The sequence below is a fragment of the Hesperophylax consimilis genome, chromosome 27 (assembly GCF_061612785.1).
Source record: "Hesperophylax consimilis isolate HC1 chromosome 27, BYU_Hcon_1.0, whole genome shotgun sequence".
Lineage (NCBI taxonomy): Eukaryota > Metazoa > Arthropoda > Insecta > Trichoptera > Limnephilidae > Hesperophylax > Hesperophylax consimilis.
This window is the reverse complement of record NC_142862.1, coordinates 25,036,837-25,057,659: the sequence shown is the minus strand read 5'-3', so window position 1 is coordinate 25,057,659 and position 20,823 is coordinate 25,036,837. Positions and strand designations below refer to the sequence as shown.

At 35.4% G+C, this 20,823-nt stretch overlaps 1 protein-coding gene across 1 annotated transcript in view; it reads right to left on the bottom strand.

The window, feature by feature from the left end:
* LOC149410825 (ras-related protein Rab-31-like) overlaps positions 1 to 20,314 on the bottom strand; it is a 29,170-nt gene extending 8,856 nt beyond the window's left edge. The window contains exons 1-5 of the mRNA XM_089648221.1: positions 20,085 to 20,314; positions 14,957 to 15,084; positions 11,253 to 11,395; positions 5,317 to 5,461; positions 1,026 to 1,146 (exon numbers count right to left, since the gene is read on the bottom strand). Of these exons, the coding sequence (XP_089504347.1) occupies positions 1,026 to 1,146; positions 5,317 to 5,461; positions 11,253 to 11,395; positions 14,957 to 15,084; positions 20,085 to 20,127 (580 nt within the window). The 5' untranslated portion in view covers positions 20,128 to 20,314. The remainder of the gene's footprint in view (positions 1 to 1,025; positions 1,147 to 5,316; positions 5,462 to 11,252; positions 11,396 to 14,956; positions 15,085 to 20,084) is intronic.
* Positions 20,315 to 20,823: the final 509 nt, after the last annotated feature.

The following is a 20,823-nucleotide window of genomic DNA, read 5'->3' as shown; positions in this document are numbered from 1 at the left end:
TTTTTTTTCTAGGAATCTTACCGGGAAGTGCTTTAAAAGTATAAAAAAAAAATTGCACTATGGATGCCATTGTAATTTACTCGGGCAATTTAAAAATGGACTCAATTGTTTTATTTGAATTCGGGATGCAAAATTTACCAAACTGACTCGAAGTAATTAAAAAATAATTTATTAAAATAGCCTCGCCCAAGTGTGCTTGAATTTAATAACCCAAAATGATAATCCAGGGGAGGAACATTGGAAACGTGATAAAAGATGCATGTACAATCAGAAAAATAGACAAGTGCATTGTGGATAGATATTGTTGTGAAAATTTAACTAAATTTACCAACCTAATGATTAAATTCTGTTATATTTATTAAATTAAATAACAATGGTAGAACCTGCAGACAGCCCGCCATGTGGCAGCACAGTGTGACTACTTTTTAAATTCTAGTAATGTCAATATTTAAAAATAAAAATAATAAATAAACACACTAATTTCGGTTGCTTGTGCGTGGTTGTTTGCCCCCGTGAAGTCTGCTTTTCAAAATTGGAATCAGTTGTGTGAAGAATTCATAAAGCGATAAAGTACTAAAATACCTATAATATTATAACTGATTTCTCAAAAATTAAGAATTCAGACAAGCGATAAAGTACTATAATACCTATTATATTATAAATGATTTCTCAAAAATTAAGAATTCAGACAAGCGATAAAGTACTATAATACCTATTATATTATAAATGATTTCTCAAAAATCAAGAATTCAGACAAGCGATAAAGTAATATAATATTATAACTGATTTCTCTGAAATCAAGAATTTAGACAAGAGATAAAGTACTACACTAAATAATATGTATTATGACAGACTTCTCAAAAATCAAGAATTCAGACAAGCGATGAAGTACTATAATACCTATAATATTATAACTGATTTCTCAAAACTCAAGTTTTCAGACTATTGAACTAAGCATTTCCAAAAGAATAAATAATTAACAGAAAAATTAAATTCATAACTCAAAAAAAATATAACAATGTTACCTGCGGGTGTGAGGTTGTCATCTATTTCATTGATGTCGTAGGACCTCAGCGAGGAGTCCAGAGACTCTCCGGCTATCCTCATCAGTCCTGTGGCTGTGTTGAGGAACACCTGTTCAATACCCTGGAATAAGATACCAATATATAACTGACTGACAACAGGCAGGCGAGAGTTTTGTCACCATCCTGGGACCGTGCGAGGGCTAAATTGGTCAACTGCCATCCCACCTGAATTACTGCACAATTTATTGCATAATTTTTAATATTTTAATTTATTGCATAATTTTGCACTTAAAAGAATGGAAATAATTTCTGTAGCAGATACACTAGGATAAAAACAATTCCAACTCAATCTTCTAAGTGTGTGGCAAGGTTTAGTTTATAACACCCTAGTATTTAGATGTATATATAAAGCCGCATCTCCAGCGACCGTTTCCACAACATGAAACATTACAACAAACATTGCCTCAAACATTCGAAAAGGGGGTGATCCCATCCACATTTTTGTTCGAAAACAAAATGTAAGTGTTTTGATGGAAAATATTCAACACGCATTTGAAACGGGGAAGTCAGGGGAGGGGATCATTACATTTTTGACAACCACCGCGTGGTGCGGTGAAAAATATCCATGGCCACGCCCACCGTGCCCCAATGTTTCAACAAAGGGAGGAGACGGAATGAGGACGAAAACAAAAATGTTTGAGGTATTGTTTGTAGAAACAGTCGCAAGAGATCCCGCTTAAAAAATAAAATGTAACCGGATTATATGTTAAAAATTGTTAGTATTATGTAATAAAGGGTCTGCCATCTAACGTTTTTTTTTTTCAACTAGTGCTTATTTTGTGAATGGTAACACTTAGCTCATGTCTGATTTGACAGATAATTAGTGTTATCCTTCCGCTGAACGAATATGGTTGTGTATACGCTTGAACAACGCTGCGAAATATTGCGACATTACTTTGAAAATCATGGTAATGTTCATAGACATATGAATATTAGTAGACCTGCCCTAAGTGATTAAAAGCGTATTATTCCCCACTCCCCATACCGGTTCCATTGGAGCCGGCTGGGCTCGCGTGTGGCTTCCCGTGAATCTTGAGAATGTGACGTCATCATTCTTGTTCGAACTAGCGTCGAGCTATGGTCACGAAATAACACGGCAAAATAGTGGCTTGTGATATGAAAACTTGTAAAAATAGATGTGAAAAAGAGAATAAACCCAATTGTCGTATTACATTCCATATGTAAGCATCATTTTAAGCTTATTCACATCGTATAATATGAATCAGTAGTAGAAACATATACTATTACATCGAGATACATCAGCGGATGTAGCGGTCGAATGTAGCGATTCTCAAGTGTGCGCATCGTTGTTACTGGGAAGTAAATTATGAACACTTATAAAAGTGTCTTAACTAAATACGTAAACAAAATATTCGACTCTGAAAATAGAAGAAATTTTTTTTGCCAAATTTGAACTTCGCAAATTTGTTCATAACGTGGCGAGTAATTTGCGCTCCCATGTAAAAATGTCTATTCATTCAAAAGCAGATTTTACTTTTAAGAACTAAATGGTGATATTAAAATGCGAGATGCCTATATACTGTCAGATTGATTTATTGACGAATCACAGTCAGCTTTACCCCCTTCGTTCTTCAACAGTTGATTTTACCCCTCACCTTTAATTTCTAGTCTATATATTCTTATGTCTGTGGTAATGTTGCAGAATGTGTGCGAAAATTGCGTACGGATTTTGGAAGAAGAGAAGCACCGTCAGCTCCGTATGTTCGTTATCTTGTGAAAAAAGTGAAAGAAACTGGCATCCTCATTGATAAACCAAAGCGTGAAAAGCCAAAAACAGTGCGTACACCCGAGAATATTGCTGGTGTGGCAGAAAGTGTGCGTGAAGCGCCATCAACATCAATTCACCATCGTTCTCAACAATTGAACAAATTTTTGTTCACAAAAATTGAAGAGGAGGATATTGGCAACATTTGGTTTCAACAGGACGGCGCTACGTGCCACACAGCCGAAGCTACACTAGATGTTTTTATAGCATTTTCAAAAAAAAAACGTTATTTTGCGGACCCTTTAGTACAGTTCATGGCTATCCTAGGAGAAGTCGCAACAATTTTAGGCTTCCTAAGACAAATTTATCGGCAACACAATACAATATTTACTATAAAGGTTTCAATATATGCAATGAACTCTCTGTAAATGTTTGTCAGTCTTGCAGCTTTTCGTGTGAAGCTAAAATATTAGTACGTAGGTAATAGAATACTATTATAATAGTTTTAGAATAGGTTTATACTAGATATAAAATGTTAAAATTTATAGAAAAATAAAATATACAAAAAAAATTGCGGTTATTTAAACCTGCGACACTGTAATGACGACATAGTGTACTGAGTTAGATCAGTGATTTCCAAACTTGGCGATATCCAATTTAAGCCGCTTTTAAAACACTTTAGGGGTGATTTTAATACATATATGACTTTGGGTGACGGGCATACTTTTTGCACTTACTTTTTATAAATACTGTAGATAATATACGTTTGATGCAATTTATTTCTTTGGAATGTGACATTCCTAATGATAATAATTAATAGCATTTGTTGGTTTAGCCTTGGGCTAAACCAACAAATAAAATGAATATGTATATTTTTTCAAACAAATAAATGTTACAATAGCGACAAGGCAATTTAAGGCTCATATTTTCAAACATTAAATATTTTTTAATAAAAACCAAAAATCGAAACATTTCATGCATTTATTAGGTACGTTCCTACTATAAAAAATAGATACATATATAATTGGCAGTTGTCAAGATGATGAAAAGGATTTATTTGGTTATGTTAGTGATAGCTCTCAGATTCTATTAATTTTAAATAATTTAAAGGTGACTACAAATCAATATGAGGTTTTATTAATCGTAAAACAATATTTACGGCAAAGGAAAATTCCAAAATACAATCATTTGTGGGCTTACGGGAAAATTAGAGACGAGTTGTCGTTAGTTGATGAGTGTATTTTTTGAGGTCATAAATCAACTATTCCAAAAAGTACGAGAGTAGAATTATTAAATCTGTTACCGTACACCTCTTGGGATATAGCATAAATAAATCCTGGTCTAACATAACTTAAGCTTGGTCTAAAATAGCTTAAGCCTGGTCTAACGTAAGTTAATCCTGGTCTAACGTAAGTTAATCCTGGTCTAACATAACTTAAGTCTGGTCTAACATAACTTAAGTCTGGTTTAACATAAGTTAATCCTGGTCTAATATAATTTAAGTCTGGTCTAACATAACTTAAGTCTGGTTTAACATAAGTTAATCCTGGTCTGATATAACATAAGTCTTGTCTAATTTAAGTTAAACCAGATCTAATGTATCTGGTCTAACGTAACTTAACCTATCTCTATTATGTAAAAGCCCAATAGGCGTATAAATAAATAAATAATTACGAAGTGAAAAAAAAAAAATATAAAATAAAATCGCTATTCGCGTCTGTTTGTTTGTGAGCTTAGTTCTTCTAAACTACGCAACGGAGTTTGATAGAGTTTTTACTAGTTTATATGTACATATAATACATGCGAATTAACTAACTAACTAACTAACCATCACGCCGTTTCCCCGCAGGGGTAGGCAGAGAGGACGGACCGCCAAACAACTCGGTCTTGGCACACACTCCTTGCCTCATTCACATTCATACATCGTCTCATACATACTCTTCTATTATTCTGACTCTTGACATGGCCCGACTCGAGTATCTGATTCACTTGATCGTGCCATGTCTTCCTCGGGCGTCCCCGACTTCTGCTACCATTCACATTTGCATCATATATCCTCCTTACACTCCTATCTTCGCTCATTCGCTCTACATGCCCAAACCATCTAAGCGTCCCTTTCTTAATCTTACTCATTACGCTTACATCAGCCTTGCACTCTTTGCGGATCTCCACATTCCTCACACGATCAAACATGGTTTTACCACACATACGCCTCAGGGATCTCATTTCAACAGCATTTAATCTACTTTCATCCTTTCTTTGCCAGTTCCATGCCTCACTTCCATACATCAAGGTAGGTACCAGCACTCCGTTGTGGACTGCTAACTTCGCTTCTTTGGACAATTTTTTGTTAGCGCCTACGGCGTTTAGTCCTCCATTAACGGAATTACCTGCATTTACCCATGCGAATTATATTTATAGAAAGTAGAGAAAATTCGAGCAATACAGGGTACACGTCAGCTAGTTTAAAATAAATTTAAAATATGAAATAAGAAATAACAATACTTGATCTTGTAATGCTGAGGCCTCGTAATACTGCGCCCCGATGGAGTGTGCATACTGCTGGCCCTCGATGGCCGACACCTGCCGATCATCTTCCAAGTCCACTTTGTTACCCACCACCGAGAGCACCAGGGGGTCTCGCACGTTACTGCAAATAACAAATAATGGTTAATGAAGTAAATTTATGCTAACATACAAACATTTGCGACATTGCGGTAACACCTACAGACTATGTATTCCTTGAATGTAATGTCTCTGAAACAATTATATTCAAAAGATATTTTAATTTATGCTATTAAAAACCAGGATAAATTTGCACAGACAAACTCTAGTAGATTCATAAGCTCCTCATTACAACATACATTTCACCAACCTACAACTAAAATTACTTTTGGGCAAAGAAATTTGGAATATTTCTCTATAAAACTATCTAATATCCTCCCTCTTGCAATAAAAACCATTAAAGAAATAACCAACTCCAAAAGAAGTATTAAGATATGGATTATGAACACGGGAAGGAAGAATATAGTTAAAATGTTGTAACCTAACAAAGATTAACGTTGTGTTATGTTTTTCTTCTGTATGTTTTTCCACTATACATTTTTCTTGTTTAATGTTATATTTTTATTTTATTACTTCGCTTTATAATTTACCTCTTATATATTTTGAACTTTACAAAAATTACTTTATTTATTTATTTACGGACAAATAGTCCATTAACAATACAATATTTTTTACACAAATAAGAAACAGAAATGGCAGTGAAAGGAGAGCATATAGAAATGATGAGCAATGACAATATACATATAATATAAAAAGTACAGATGGAAGACAATTACAATGCATGAAGAAGGTTTATAACGCTTTAAAAATTACACATTACGTATCGACTGTCGAAATTCATTTAGGCTTACACCAAAAAATTCAATGCTTTGACTTGACGGTGAGTTGACAAGTCTCGACATTCTGGACAAAGGAGAACGGTAACAATAATTAGTGGAATGCTGATTGAGGAACAGCAATTCATTATTTCGGAGTCTACGGAAAGGGATGCTAAACTGGATGAGTTGCAACAAAGCAGGTGTGTCAGTAATACTGTTGATAATTTTGAATATGCAAATCAGATCAGAGTCTTTTCTACATTTTTCTAAAGAAGAAATGTTTAAAATTTGTTCAATTTCATCATATGAGTACTCGCCTCTTTCAAGTCTCATCCTCCAAGCAATTCCTCGTAGGAAGCGATGTTGTACGGATTCGATGTGACAAATGTGGACAGCATAGAAAGGAGACCAAAAGACACTAGCATATTCAAGGTGAGGGCGAACCGATGAGCAATAAAGAGTTTTAAGTGTACTTATATGATGAAAGTCAGAGGTTATTCTATGAATGAAGCCGAGGAGTTAGCCGAAGTGATTTGTTTACGATGTTATTAATGTGATCACGGAAAGAAAGTTTGCAGTCTAGAGTGACCCCAAGGTCCTTGATAGATGTGACAGTAGATAGATAAACACTATTTAGTTTATAATCAAATTGGACAGGATTTATGATTCTATAAAATGACAAAATTTTACATTTATCAACATTAAGTTCCATTCAGTTTATTTTGCACCAATCATTATAATAATAATACAAAATAAAACTTACCAAATTTTCAATTTATAATTCACACAAATGACCATGTACAATGTGACCTTAGAACGGGATACCCCAGTAAGGTAACATTCTTTTCAACAAGCGTAAAAATTTATTAAAATAAAAAAAATTTCAAAATAAAAAACTGTTGCGTGCGGCAGTTGGCGCATTACACATCTATCCCACGGCCGTAGTGCCCACAGGTGGGGCTTAAAGAGTCGGCTCGGTGTGGATGCAATGCGGTACTGACCACCGAACATGTCATCAATGAACGTGTGCACCAACCATTCCCTGCAGGCATTGATGAGGTCCACAGGACGATACCTTAGACCGTAGACTGGCTTGCAGACCTAGAAGTCCCACCCTGACCCATCACAATACACAAGAAGTAAATAGTAATTAAATTTTAATAACAGTTTTAACACCCCGAAATTTCGTGGTACGAGAATAAAACACAGTTTAACTTTTACGAGAATACGAGGTTTTGACGGCCTTCATGGTGGAGGGGTAAGGTTCTTGACTAGCAAGCCGGAGATCGCGGTTTCAAATCACGGCATGCGCAAGTAAGTTTTATTTGATTAATATATGTTATTTCACAATTTACTCATATAAATAATGTATAGTATATTTGCAGCACGCTCCAGAGTGGTAGATACTCTCAGTATCGCCCTGGTGAAAGACCACTATTTAGAATCGAAACATTGCTTGAAATGACTTTGGCTGTGTTTGGTGACAAGATCTGAATAACCGGGTACTTCCCCACCATCCTCTTTCCCTCCCCACTATCTTCAGCCTCACAACATACCCCAATGGAGGTGCCATAGTCTCACTGGCTCCATACGGTTGGGAGCAGTTTTTTTTTTCTTTCAATTTGTAAAATATTGATCTACGCTTCTTTATAAAAATGATGTTTCTGGTTAACTCGGCGGATTGTAAATTATTATAAAGCTATGTATAAATTTGATAAGAAGAAGGCACAGTTGTGTCCATAAATGTGGGGACTGACATGTAACATTTGGTTGTAATGTAACGCATTACAACTCGAACATTACAAGAGTTAGCACAGTGAACCGAATGCTCGCCACAGGCGCCGCTTGCTCCACTAAGTTGTCAGTTTTTCACAAAACCCTTTGATTATTACAATACAAGTCACTGCCGGTAATAAAAGCAACGACACTACGAAAATAAAAATCAGATAAACTTTTGAAATAACACTCAAATGAGTTTTCGGCTGTGGCAATAAACTGCTTAAATATAACTCAAGCTCATCTCAATTGTTACATTACAAGTACGTCACCACTTTTACATGTCAAATACTTGAGTAGGGTCATGCCAAGAGTTGGAAGAGCCAGAGATTTTTTTTTTTTTTTTTTTTTTTTATTTATCTATATAAAGTTTTTTATAAGTGGTTTTTCGATGCCTGTCTCACTAGGGTAAACCTGTGTCGAGACAGACATAGAGTACATCGATATATATACATATAGTTAAGTGAATATCAATAAGGGTAAATACAAAATATAAAAATAATACAAAATAATTTCAATACAATCAAAAGAACGATTGGGTTAATCCTGTTAAGATTGTGTTCATTATTAGTATGTGGGAAAATATAAATAGATCATTTTAATTAAGTTTGAATTTGGTCGTGTGTAAATAGTACTTGTTGTCTATGTGCAATTTGGTTTACATATGCTTGCAATAGTGGGACGCCCTGTGATTGCAATCCATTTCTTTATTTCGTGTTTAAATTTTGTCATTGTTTCTAATTGTCTGATCGTAGTTGGTAGTGTATTGTATAGTTTGCAAGCTATGTTTTTAAAATGTCTTTGTCCGAATGAGGTTTTAGCAAAAGGAGTTTGAAGAAGTTCTTTGTTTTTGGCTCGGGTATTGTGAGTAGTTTGTGTTGGTTTGTATAGTGATTTATTGTTCTGGTGTAAGTTGACCAAGATGGATCTTGCATACAGCTGTTTTATGTCCATAACATTGATAGTATTGAAGATCGTATCAGTGCTGGTAGAAAGAGGAACCTTAAGGATGATTTTAATGATTAATTTTTGTGCTTTTATAATGGGGTCAAGGGCACTAGAAGAAGCATTACCCCAAGCTAGAATTCCGTATTCTATGTGTGATTGGCATAGTGAGTAATAGACTGATTTTAAAAGTTTAAGGTCAATAAAATTGCGTGTTTGTTTGAAAAAGTATATAGATTTGCGGATTTTATTCGTGGTGTTATGAATATGTTGTTTCCAATTAAGATTTGTGTCAAAAGTTATACCTAAATATTTAATATTGTTTACTTGTTCTAAGCATGGGCAGTCACAATTCCGGTTAAGAGATGAATTTTTGCATCTGTGTATTTTCAAAGTTAGACTTAGGTTTGACTTTGGGATATTTATGAGACTGAATAGTGTGTATTTTGTTTTAGGTATATTAAGAGTTAGTGAATTAGAGTCGAGCCAATGTTTTACCTTTTGAATTCCTTCTTCCGCTTTGGCGTATACGGTAGGCCAGTCTTTTGATTGAAATAGAAGGACTGTGTCATCGGCGAAACTGACAATAGTGGCATCGATATCTAGGTTACACAACTCATTTATATATATTAGGAAGAGCGTTGGACCTATAACACTGCCTTGTGGGACACCATAACTAATTGGCAAAAATTGACTTTTTGTTGTTCCGAGTTTAACGCATTGGGATCTGCCAGATAAGAAGCTGGAGAGAAGGTCTAGTTCTTTATTTCTAATACCCACATTGAACATTTTGCGTTCCAATTTGATATGTGAGATTGTATCAAACGCTTTACAGAGGTCGAGAAATACCGATAGACATTTCGAGCCCTTATCTAGTTGGCCAGAAATATGGTCAGTTACTGTGGCTATGGCATCGTTAGTGCTTTTATGTCTTCTGAAGCCAAATTGGCGAGGCGATAGAAGGTTGTTGGCTTCTAGGTATTCCATCAGACTATTATTCACGATCTTTTCAAATACTTTTGAAATGGAATTGAGTAACGTAATTGGACGGTAATTGCTGATGTCAAGTTTAGAACCTGTTTTAAAAATTGGGATAATAAGACCTTGTTTTAGAATAGTGGGAAAAAGGCCTTGGCGGAAACTAATATTAAGAAGATGAGTTATTGGTTGAATTATACCAGGGGCAATTTTTTTAAGTACAGTGTTTGGTATTTCATCTATGCCGGCAGATGAAGTGTTTTTGAGAGAGTTTATTGCTACAGAAACATCTTTCTTTGTAACCGTTTTAAGAACAAAACGTGTTGGGACTTCATCATTGGTAGAGGGGTCTCTAGTGTTAGGTGTATTGTTAATTGTTGTGATTTTTTTTGCTAATTCTGACCCTATATTTGCAAAATAATGGTTTACATGATTGACAATTGTGTTAGGGTTCGATGTAACGTGTACAGTGTTATCATTGATGTTGAGAGAGTTTAAGACGTCGGTAGCTTTGTGTGAATTGGTTGCTTCCTTGAGGATTCTCCATATTTTTTTAGGGTCATTGTTGCATTCGGAAATTTTCTTACTATAATATAAATTTTTGGCTTTCCTTATTACTTGTGTGCAAATATTTCTGTATCTTTTGTAGAAATTATGGAGTGTGATATCGTAAGGATTCGTGGCACAATTTTTATGTAACGAGTTGCGTTTCCTAATGCAGTTAATGATTGTATGGTTTATCCATGGTTTAAGGGGTTTGATAGTTTTAGGAATGTTTTTGGTGGTGATTTTGGTGTTTTGGTTAAGGGTGTCTTGTAGGTAGTTAGAGAAATAATTCCAGGCATCCTCTGTGTTTGTTATATTATGTAGTATGTCCCAGGATTTGGATTTAATCATTTTGTTGAGATTGTCATAGTCAATTGTTTTCTTAGTTGTTGTAGTTGAAGCTTTATTGTGTACATTGTGTTTGGAACCCATTGTGAAGGAGGTGGCATAGTGATCTGTAATTGATGACGTATGAATTTCAGAGGTGTATAGATTGGATGATTTTACCATAATATGGTCGATGCAGGAAGAGGAGTATTGCGTACATCGAGTTGGTGAATTTATAGTGCTTACCATTCCATGAAACATTACTGTATTTAAATAGTCTTGACACTGAGGATGTTCGTTGTTTGTTAGAATGTTGATGTTTAGGTCTCCAATTAAAACTAAGTTCTTTATTTTGTTTAGCTCAGTAAGACAGTTAGATTATGTATGATGTAATGAATGAAAGTGGATGAAGCAAGAATTTTGTGCTAGGACAGAGGTTGTTGACGTTCCGTCCTAGAATAATAGTGAGTTTGCAGGTTAGTTTACCTTTGTAATTCTTTGACCCAGTTTTTAATGGACTGGAAGCTCTGCAAATTGGTAATGTCGAATACGAGCAGAGCGGCGTTAGCGTTCCTGTAGTACATGGGAGCCATGGAGCGGAACCTCTCCTGGCCGGCCGTGTCCCAAACCTGGAAACAAAAATAGCTACGCATTACAAACCTGGAAGCAGAAAAACTTGGTATTGTTACCTGGTAGCATAAATAGCAAGGTATTGCAAACCTGGGAGCAGAAATATCAAAGTATTTCAACGGAGCCTGTATTAGCAGTATGGTAACCAAGCATTGAATAAAGAAGTACATCAATGTAACAAAGGCAAGAAACTTGGCGAACAAGACCAAACTGTTCCACCAAGTATTAACAGTTGAAAAAAAGGTCCAAAAAAGTATATTTCTAATTTTCGATTATTTAATAAATCAAAAACAAAATTTCATTTGAAATCGTTAAATTTGTAAGTAGGTACAAATACCTCCCCATATATTTTAATTATATACCATAGTATTGTCACGAAGTAGATCTCTCAAACGCATTTTTAAAACCCCGCAAAACTAAAATTAAATGTAGATTATTAGCAACGCAAGCGGCATGCGCACATCTGACTGCGCAAGCAACGCCAAACACCAACGGCTTTCTCGGACCGCCGGCAGCCATCACTCGGAATCTAGCTATGTTCTTAACAACATGTGTGTGCGGTTTGCTACAAAACCGGACTCGGATGCAGTTACAATATTGAGGCCTGGCACATTCAATGTCGTTTTGTATACTTAGTTGTGTTCTTAAATGTAATACTAATATTCGCCTATGTACCACTGTGTACTTATAATCTCATGTATCACATTATTGTAAAAGCCTTTATGGCGTTTAATAAATAAATAAAAAAAATAAATAAACATTAAAAAATTAAATAAGTCACTGTCTCAATACAATTAGTAATGTTCAGGCTGGTAGGTAGGTAGGTACCATACGGGACAGTTTCATATTTGAAAAAAGAATCTTTACTGAACCATAGTCAAAGTTAGCCATCTTGTCAAAGTAAGGCGAATCGATCGAAAATTGGACCCATAGAAAAGACACGGTAATCTTCATGGCTTGTGACGTCATATTGTTGCCTAATTATGTCCACCAATGAAAAATCTGAATATCTTTGGAAAAAACTCTTGACAACTGAGTACTGGCTATGGCTGTTTGATATTTTGATCTCGAACTACGCCGTTGTCATGTTTTGGCAGATTTTAATACATTGTTTATCCAATATTAGCGAGATGTCTGTCAGTTTGTGGCTCTCATTTCTCAATCGAAAGCAAAAGACCGAGTGGTTAGTTATGAAATTACACGCTGCCAATGCTTAATTTCGTAACCAAAAAACAGATGAGAATCTCTCTTTGTTTTGTTCCTAATTTTCTAATTTGTAATAGCCTTAGTTTAACTTAACCACAGAAATGAATCTATTTTCTTTTTCAGCTTCATTTCAGGAATGAGTGTATTGTGAGGCCGTACTGGATTTTGTGATTATATCATGATAGTTAGAATTCCATCATTCTACCTTATTCATTAACCTGTTAACCGGGCGGGACGTATAAATACGTCAAACGTAAACAGTATCTGGTACGGGTAGGACGTATAAATACGTCCTTGAAATATATGTTGCGCCCTGGAACGAGCGGGACATATATTTCCGAACATATCACACGGAAATTGAGTTTTTAATTTTTACGTATTTTAATTTTTTAAACTCAATGTTTCTCTTTTATCTGTGTGCTTTTATTTATTGTTCTGTAATTATAACCTTTTTTATATTTTTTTGTAATCTTTATAATTGTTTGTAAATATTCTATTTTTTTAATTCGATGTTTTCACTTTTTTTGACGCATAAATAAAAAAAAATAAAATTAACGTCCACCGGGCGTGACGTATTGATACATCCTCGTGAAGGAGTTCGCGCCCGTTATATGCTGCGTAATTCAAAACTGAACTCCCCGGTTAACAGGTTAATGATTTTACCTGTATCTATTATTTATTGTCTTGCTGAAATAAAAATGCTTAACATGTAACTGAGTTTTTCATTTTCCTGTCATGAGGTAATTTTTTTTTATTTAAAAATATATTTCTTTTATATAAAAACATAAATATGTTAAACTAAAAAAAAAAAACTAATTACAATAAAAATGTTTTCTTTTTAACGTAACTACCCAATTCAATAGAGAAAAACGTTTCTCGTGTTTGATTTGGGGAGTAGTGCCATTACAATTATATTGGGTAAAGAAAAGAAAGAAAGTTTTTATTTAGAAAGTAAGAAATAAACAAAACAGTAATATTTCGACAGTTTTATTTTGAAAATATTTTAGGCTAATAAGTAGGCTCTGAATGAGAATTATATTATCTATGGTCATGCTTTTTTGAGTTTCCTCTATCCTTGGCGATGGTGTTTACCGTAGTACATATTGTCTCACACATAAAATTTGTCTAAATATTAGCATATCTATGGTTAAATAGAGGACCAGTTTGTTTTATACAAAAAGCCCGAAGATAGCGATTTAGTGAGTGGTTTATTTATGGACTCGCTTGAATATTTATTTATTTATTTATTGGATGATTTTTATAGCGCCGCTTTTGGGAGATATCACCTCAGGGGCGCTTTACAGTTAATGAAGATATTACAAAAAATATATTAATATTACAAATTGAAATCGAAATTAAGTTAAATAAAATGAAGTACAGAAACAGGTGACACGGAGATGGAGAATCTGCTGCAAGAATCCTAGGTGGTGAGGAAACTGGACCAGCTGCTGCAGCGAGAGAGTCCACCGCGTCCACCAACAGTGCCAGCACGAGGTTCGTCATCCGTCCAGGTATGTGTCTGCTGCTAATGGAGCGCTGACACAATGTCCTCTCATGGATACCAGACCTTGGCAGCACCGCTGTGACATTCGACGAAGGTAGAAGATGGAGACTCTGCAGCAAGAATCCCAGGTGGTGAGGAAACTGGACCAGCTGCTGCAGCGAAAGAGTGCACCGCGCTCACCAACAGTGCCAGCACGAGTTTCGTCATCCGTCCAGATATGTGTCTGCTGCTAATTAAGCGCTGTCACAGTATCCTCACATAGATAACAAACCTTGGCAGCATCGCTGTGACGTTCGGCAAGTCCATCTCCTTGTACACTTGTTCCTGGTGATTATGTTAGTGGTGCATTTTCCCACAATAAAAGGCGACAGACGGGATAATAAATTACCCTGGGCACTTGTTAGGGCTTTCAGAGTTTCCAAGAATTACATTGAAAACATCTGGCGTACCTACAGTTACCGATTCTCGTCCCAAGTTCAACTTCAGCAAATTTAGAATATTTTAGCACAATTTTCGATTATTCATTTTTAAAACACTGCACTCTAATCACATTACTATTTAGTTCTAATAACTAATTGGTAAGTTTATTTAAAACTTTGATTCACTGATTTTTAAAATAATTTCAAAGGGATGTTGCCTCGTTTCCCTTGAAAATACTAAAAAAACACAAAGCGGTTGGAGACGGCATGACGCGTCCAGCTGCCACAAAGGGCGCTAACTAATTAATTAATTAATTAATAATAAAGTGGATGCAGCAGATCTTCGCAAACGGAAACGGAACTTAAAACAAATTTACAGACAGATGAAATGCCAAAACGGTTGAGTTAAAACAGGAAACGAAAATATATACCTGTAATTTAACTCTTGTATCTCCCACGTTGACTTTGCAGGTGAAGAAGGAAGCTCCTATTGTGGGAGATATGTGAGTTGAGAACATCCTACCCACGTAACGAACTACCATGCTGGTTTTTCCAACTCCTGAAATTTAAACAATTCATTATTATTAGCAGTTGTGTGCAATGCTCGTTGGCCAAGGGTGGACCGTAGCATAGCTCTTTAAGTATTGATTTTCATTATTCATAATACCATAATGTATGAAGGATAGGGCCCTAAAGGCAGATTTTTTTCGAAAAAGGATAAAGTTACCAAATTCCGTCACACGCCTAACAGACTTCGGCCGGGAAAGGTAGTTCTACCTGTTCGGTCGATTGATGCTTAATGGTGGAAATGGTAGTTCTACCTTTTGACCCGGCCTTATTTCAATGGCAGAAAAGACGGAATTATTCAATGTTTTAATATGTATATCATATACCAATCTCTTTATAAAGGTCCCAACTATATGTACATAATTATCGAATCGTAATGCAAGTCTGTTTTTTATATTTATTTTCGTGCCTTTTGTTTACATCGGTATTTCAACAAAAGGATAGTACATTATTTGTTATCAAAATAATTCAATTCCTGGAATGAGGGTTTTTAAGACCGTGAAACCCGATTCGAATCACTTTCTCTGTTCCGCACCCACTCAACTCCTATGCGCAAGTGAGCGAGAGATGTCGGGCGTATTTAAAGAAAGCAAGTATGAGCAAATACCGATAGGCAGACCGTAATAAACATATTACAAGGTTAATTGAGTTGCATTTCAAATAATATTCTATTTTCGTTTTGTACTTTTATAGCTTGTGTATGCTACGTAGTTACTACGTAGAAATTTTTATTAAAATATTTGAATTATTTTCGAAGATATAGCGATTTAAAACAAATTAAAGAAATTTGCGCAGCACCTTTATTTTCTCCTGGAGTCAGGGTGGAAAAAAGCCAGTGCAAAAAATACCCGGCCGAAATGTGTTAATACGCAAATTAAAAAAAAAAAAAAAACTTCAAAACAAATTAATTGCTAGAAGAAACAAATATTTATGTCGGAGGAGATGACAAAAGATCCATTAAAGTTCCATTTTTTTCTAATTCAAAATTTGACTTGTTTTGACAGATCGACGGCCAAGTTTTATCTTGTTTGTAAAATCTGAGTTTATTTAAATCTAGTTTAAAAAGTAAGGAAATGCGCATAAATTATTTAAATAACCCAAACTAAGAACCTAATAACCTATTTTGTGCATATTTAAACATCTCCCCCAACTTAAATAATTGTTCCAAGTAGTAATTAAGTTGAAATCAAGTATTCTTTTATAAATTTTGCATATTAAGCGTGAGGCGGAATTCAACAACATTATGAATAAAACAATTGCCGACTAGGAACAAAAGACAAAATGTAACTTTCTTCTGCAATACATACACAACCAACTATCAGACACACTCACTAACCAATAGGATGCATAATCTGGGCAACAAGTTTGGGGGTACTATTGATATATTTACTGACTCCATTTATAGAATTAAGTGTGACCTTTTCACATTGTTGAATCCTACAAATTATAGTAGCGTTGGAAATGTAGTTTTAGCGATTTGTCTTGTATGTAGTATTGTTATAGTTTCTATATTATTTGATGTTACTGTTACATGTTTTACTATTATTGTTTCATATTTAGTTAATCAGTTTACGTAATATGCTTTAAAATTTTTTTTGTATTATTTTCGATAGCTCACTAGGTATATTGTGTTCTAAAAATCCATGTAAAAGCCCGGCTGGGCGTAAAACCAAATAAAATTAAAAAAATTATATCCCAAGCAAAAACAATTTCTTATAGTAGAACGATCATGATATTTTTTACTCTGGAGGCCGATAATAATAAATAATTTCCCTCAGGGCCTATGTCAACTTTGAGGAAGCTGTGTGCAGGGTCTTTTTTAGGAGAGGAAGGGGTGAAGATGGGTCTTGAAGAGATCCATGTTGTAAGAGGGAGGAAACACAGAGGCTGGCAAATCGTTCCACAGCCGAGCTGTTAAACTCAAGAATGAGTTGTATAAATGACCCATTCTCATGAGACCAATGTCAATTGTGTTTCCCGACTAGTCTCTCGGAGCACCTTTCATTGAAATACCGGTAGAACAGGGACAGCATTCCCACCTGACGCCAGTGCTCTAAAAATAGCATTCCATTTGTTAAAATGGGGGAATCTATCAAGAGGAAAGCCCATTTATGCTCAGAATCAAGAGATTTTCAATTATTATAGTATTTTGGGGCTTCAAACCAGAGGTGGCTGCCAAATTCAACAGTGGGGCACATTTTGTACAGGGTTAGCAGTTGTGTACTATTAATACAAGAATTATTTAAAAAAAAAAAACAGAATTTTCAGGAATAAATAAAATAAAGTTCCTTCAGAAATCTGATCACAAAGAAAAGCACAGCTTTTATGGGCTGCATGCCAATCCTTATTAGATTAGTAGGTATTATACAACATTATATGTATAGATAATAATTAATAATTAAAAATAATTTAGTAACTCCAAAAGTTCTTCTGGGAAATCAATGGTGCATGACGCAAATCAACTCTAACCTTACTTCCAACCTTCCTCTTCTCATCTCTTTATCCCCCTCCCATCCCCCACTCCATTCAGCCACACAACATACCGCCATAGGAAATAGTCTCACTGCCTCCAAAGGGTTGGGGCTCTTGTGCGGTGTTCTCATTAAAAAAAATTAATTATAATAACCTTATGAAGAAAATGTTTACATAGTTTTAAATGCACACATAGTGTCTTATCATTTTACTCATAAAGTTAATTACAAATAAGATTAATCATATAGTTACAAATAAACAACATAATTTTCTAACTAGCAAAAAGATAATGGTCACATGACTACCATTTACTATTGTAGTTATTATTTATGCTCCATTTACAAGCGCATTGTATTGTTTATTTTGTTTCATCAATAGTTAGTGGTGGCTAAAATATGTACATTTAATAATTTATTATATTATTAACTAGCTGACGTGTACCCGACGTGTATGATAGTGAAAACCCTATCAAAATCCGTTGCGTAATTTAGAAGAACTAAGCGCGTAGACAGACGCGGATAGCTACGCGCTTTTCTATACTTTCTATAAATATAATATGCATGTTTTATATATATAAACCTTCCGGAAGAAATTCTCTTAATGATAGTGAAAACCCTATCAAAATCTGTTGCGTGTTTTAGAAGAACTAAGCACACAAACACACAGACGCGGATAGTGACTTTGTTTTATAGTATTTAGAGATAATTACTAAAAAATATAATCTTGTAAATATAATCTGTTTTATCTGGATAAAAAATTAACACGATTTACTACTCATTCATAATTATAAATTTTTTAAGTGTTTTATTGATAGTAAAACAATTGACAGATAAATAATTATGTACGCAAGTACATTCTTGATTTGAGATCATTAGAAATTACACTTTATCAACACCCTTTGCACCAAGTGTAAAGCACAAATTTATCAATGCATAAACTTAAATATTGAATTACATTCTAATTAGGAAGGCGGGTTTGGGTACCACCGCCCTGGGAACCATTTATTGGCTAACCAACACCTCTGCCATAGGTCCCCCTAAGTGGTTCGCTACATTTGGTGACTAAGCAGGGATGCCCGGGTTCATCGGGTGAGGTGTGTTCAGGATGCGCCTGCCCACCAGCTGTGTAGCGTGCCAGATCGGGAGAGGCTGGTTGGGGGAGACCCTTTTACCTGTCCAGCTGGTCTCTCACCCCGTCACTCATGGAGTACACTGATTCCTAGATTCCTACCCACATACCTTTTTCCTTTGTCAATGTCCATTTTCCCCACAAGGGGGTGGATAAACCTCGTCCCCTCATACGGCCAACAGACAGACCCCGGAAACAGGATATCCACAAACCTACCGCGCCTCCCCCAAGGACAGTAGCAGGTTTGAGGGATGGTCAGTCGACCTTAGGGGATCTTCCTCCCCGCCTCCGACGACTTGACGCATCTCTCCCTAGGGTCTTCGGGTATCCACTCCCCCTGCTCCCAGTTACACTTTCTTCAGGGCACCACCGAGAAATCGGCTAAGGGGAGCGGTCCCCTGACTTCGTAACCGATCAACTCAATCACCAACTGACTCGCCTCGGGACCGCCGAGAAGAATGTGGATTATTCCTCTCCGGACCAGCACCAGATGTCTTTTGTTTATACTTTTATTTTTTCTAAATTACTATGCACATACTATGTAGACAAACAGTCTACACCAGTGTTTTTATTTTTTTTTCTCCCCTTCTACACATAGAAACAGAGGTAAGTACTTTACTAACAAACTAACATTGTACACAGTAAGCACTCGCAGACTGCTTCCCTAACAACGTATGCGGGGACATTCGAGGTTTAGCTTCGTTCTTATTAAATGTAGAGTCGTTATTAACAAAAAATTAGCGTCCTTGCAAGAGCCCTGAAGGGGTAACCATAAGTTACCTATACCGGGGCGGGTAAGTGGTGGGATCCTCGAATACCTTTTTCCTTCCCAGAACTTCATCTGCTTTCCTTAAAAAGAACCTCCACACAGCATCCCCAAAGATGATATGGGCCCTGAGGGAAATTATACTTCTAAGTATTCACATGCAGATATTCCCGAAACAGATCACAACATTCCTAAATTGTGGTATTTACATTAAATTAAGAGTAAATAAAACTAGGTAAACAAAGTCCATAAAGGCCTTGTTCTTTTTGTCCTCTGGCAAAAGTAAATGATGTGTGTTCTAATATTAATTGAATCATTTGACTAATCACTTGAAAAGAAAATATTTCTGCATTTATTTTACAAAAATGTTAGCATTTGATGAATACACGGGAAAACGATTAGCGCAAAAATGCATTCTAATTAAACTGCTAGATCATTGAGGCGTCTATTCAAAAGATATTAAAACGATATAGAATCTATTTTAGTTTACTGACACCAATATTACGAAAACGTCGAAACAAATCGACTAATCAAATTAAGTACTCGAAACTAAATAGTCATTATAATCGTAGTATTAGAAGTGTCATATTACTTTTGATTTGGTGCAACTGAAAACGAAAACTAACCTTGCGACCCAAGAACGACAATTTTTCCTTCCAAAATCTTCATTGCCGCTTTTTGTAAACATAAATTGATTCAGTAGCAATGTGCTGAATTAATTTATTCCAGAAATGGGGACGTCGTAACGATGATACTAAACACTCAGACGGATCGCGAGATAAATCCCACAACGACGTAATGTCAAATGTCAAAATACTTGTTTACGTTTTTATCAAAATACGAAAAATACTAACTACGAACTGAATATATCGGGGAAAGAGGAAAGTGCGCATGTCTACTACTATAACAATATAACATACCAATAGTAGCATAATATTTTTAATAAGCGCATGATTGTAGCTTCGACTCTTTGATTAGGTCTGTTTTTGTGATTAGTTCGTTAAACTTAAATTTTGCATGAGTTAATTATTAACTTTTATAATTAATTTCATTTCATTTCCATAGCCAACCCAAACCAATTATAATCGGCTGGCAAGCAAAATAACACGATCATTATACTTGACAGCTGATCAAAATTTGTTCAAAGGGTGAAACGGGCCAATAATCTGTGCTTAATGGGAATCGTTCAAATGTCAAAATGGCGCTGATAGTCAGTTTGATGGTCATCAAATGCGACAAACTTTAGAAATGAACCAACCTAAGTTCTGCTAGTTTTCTTACACCATAGCTTGTTGCATGATAGCTATTTCTGCCTTCAAACCCATTGTCAAACCGTATCCATTTGACTTTCATTCTTTCTTTTGT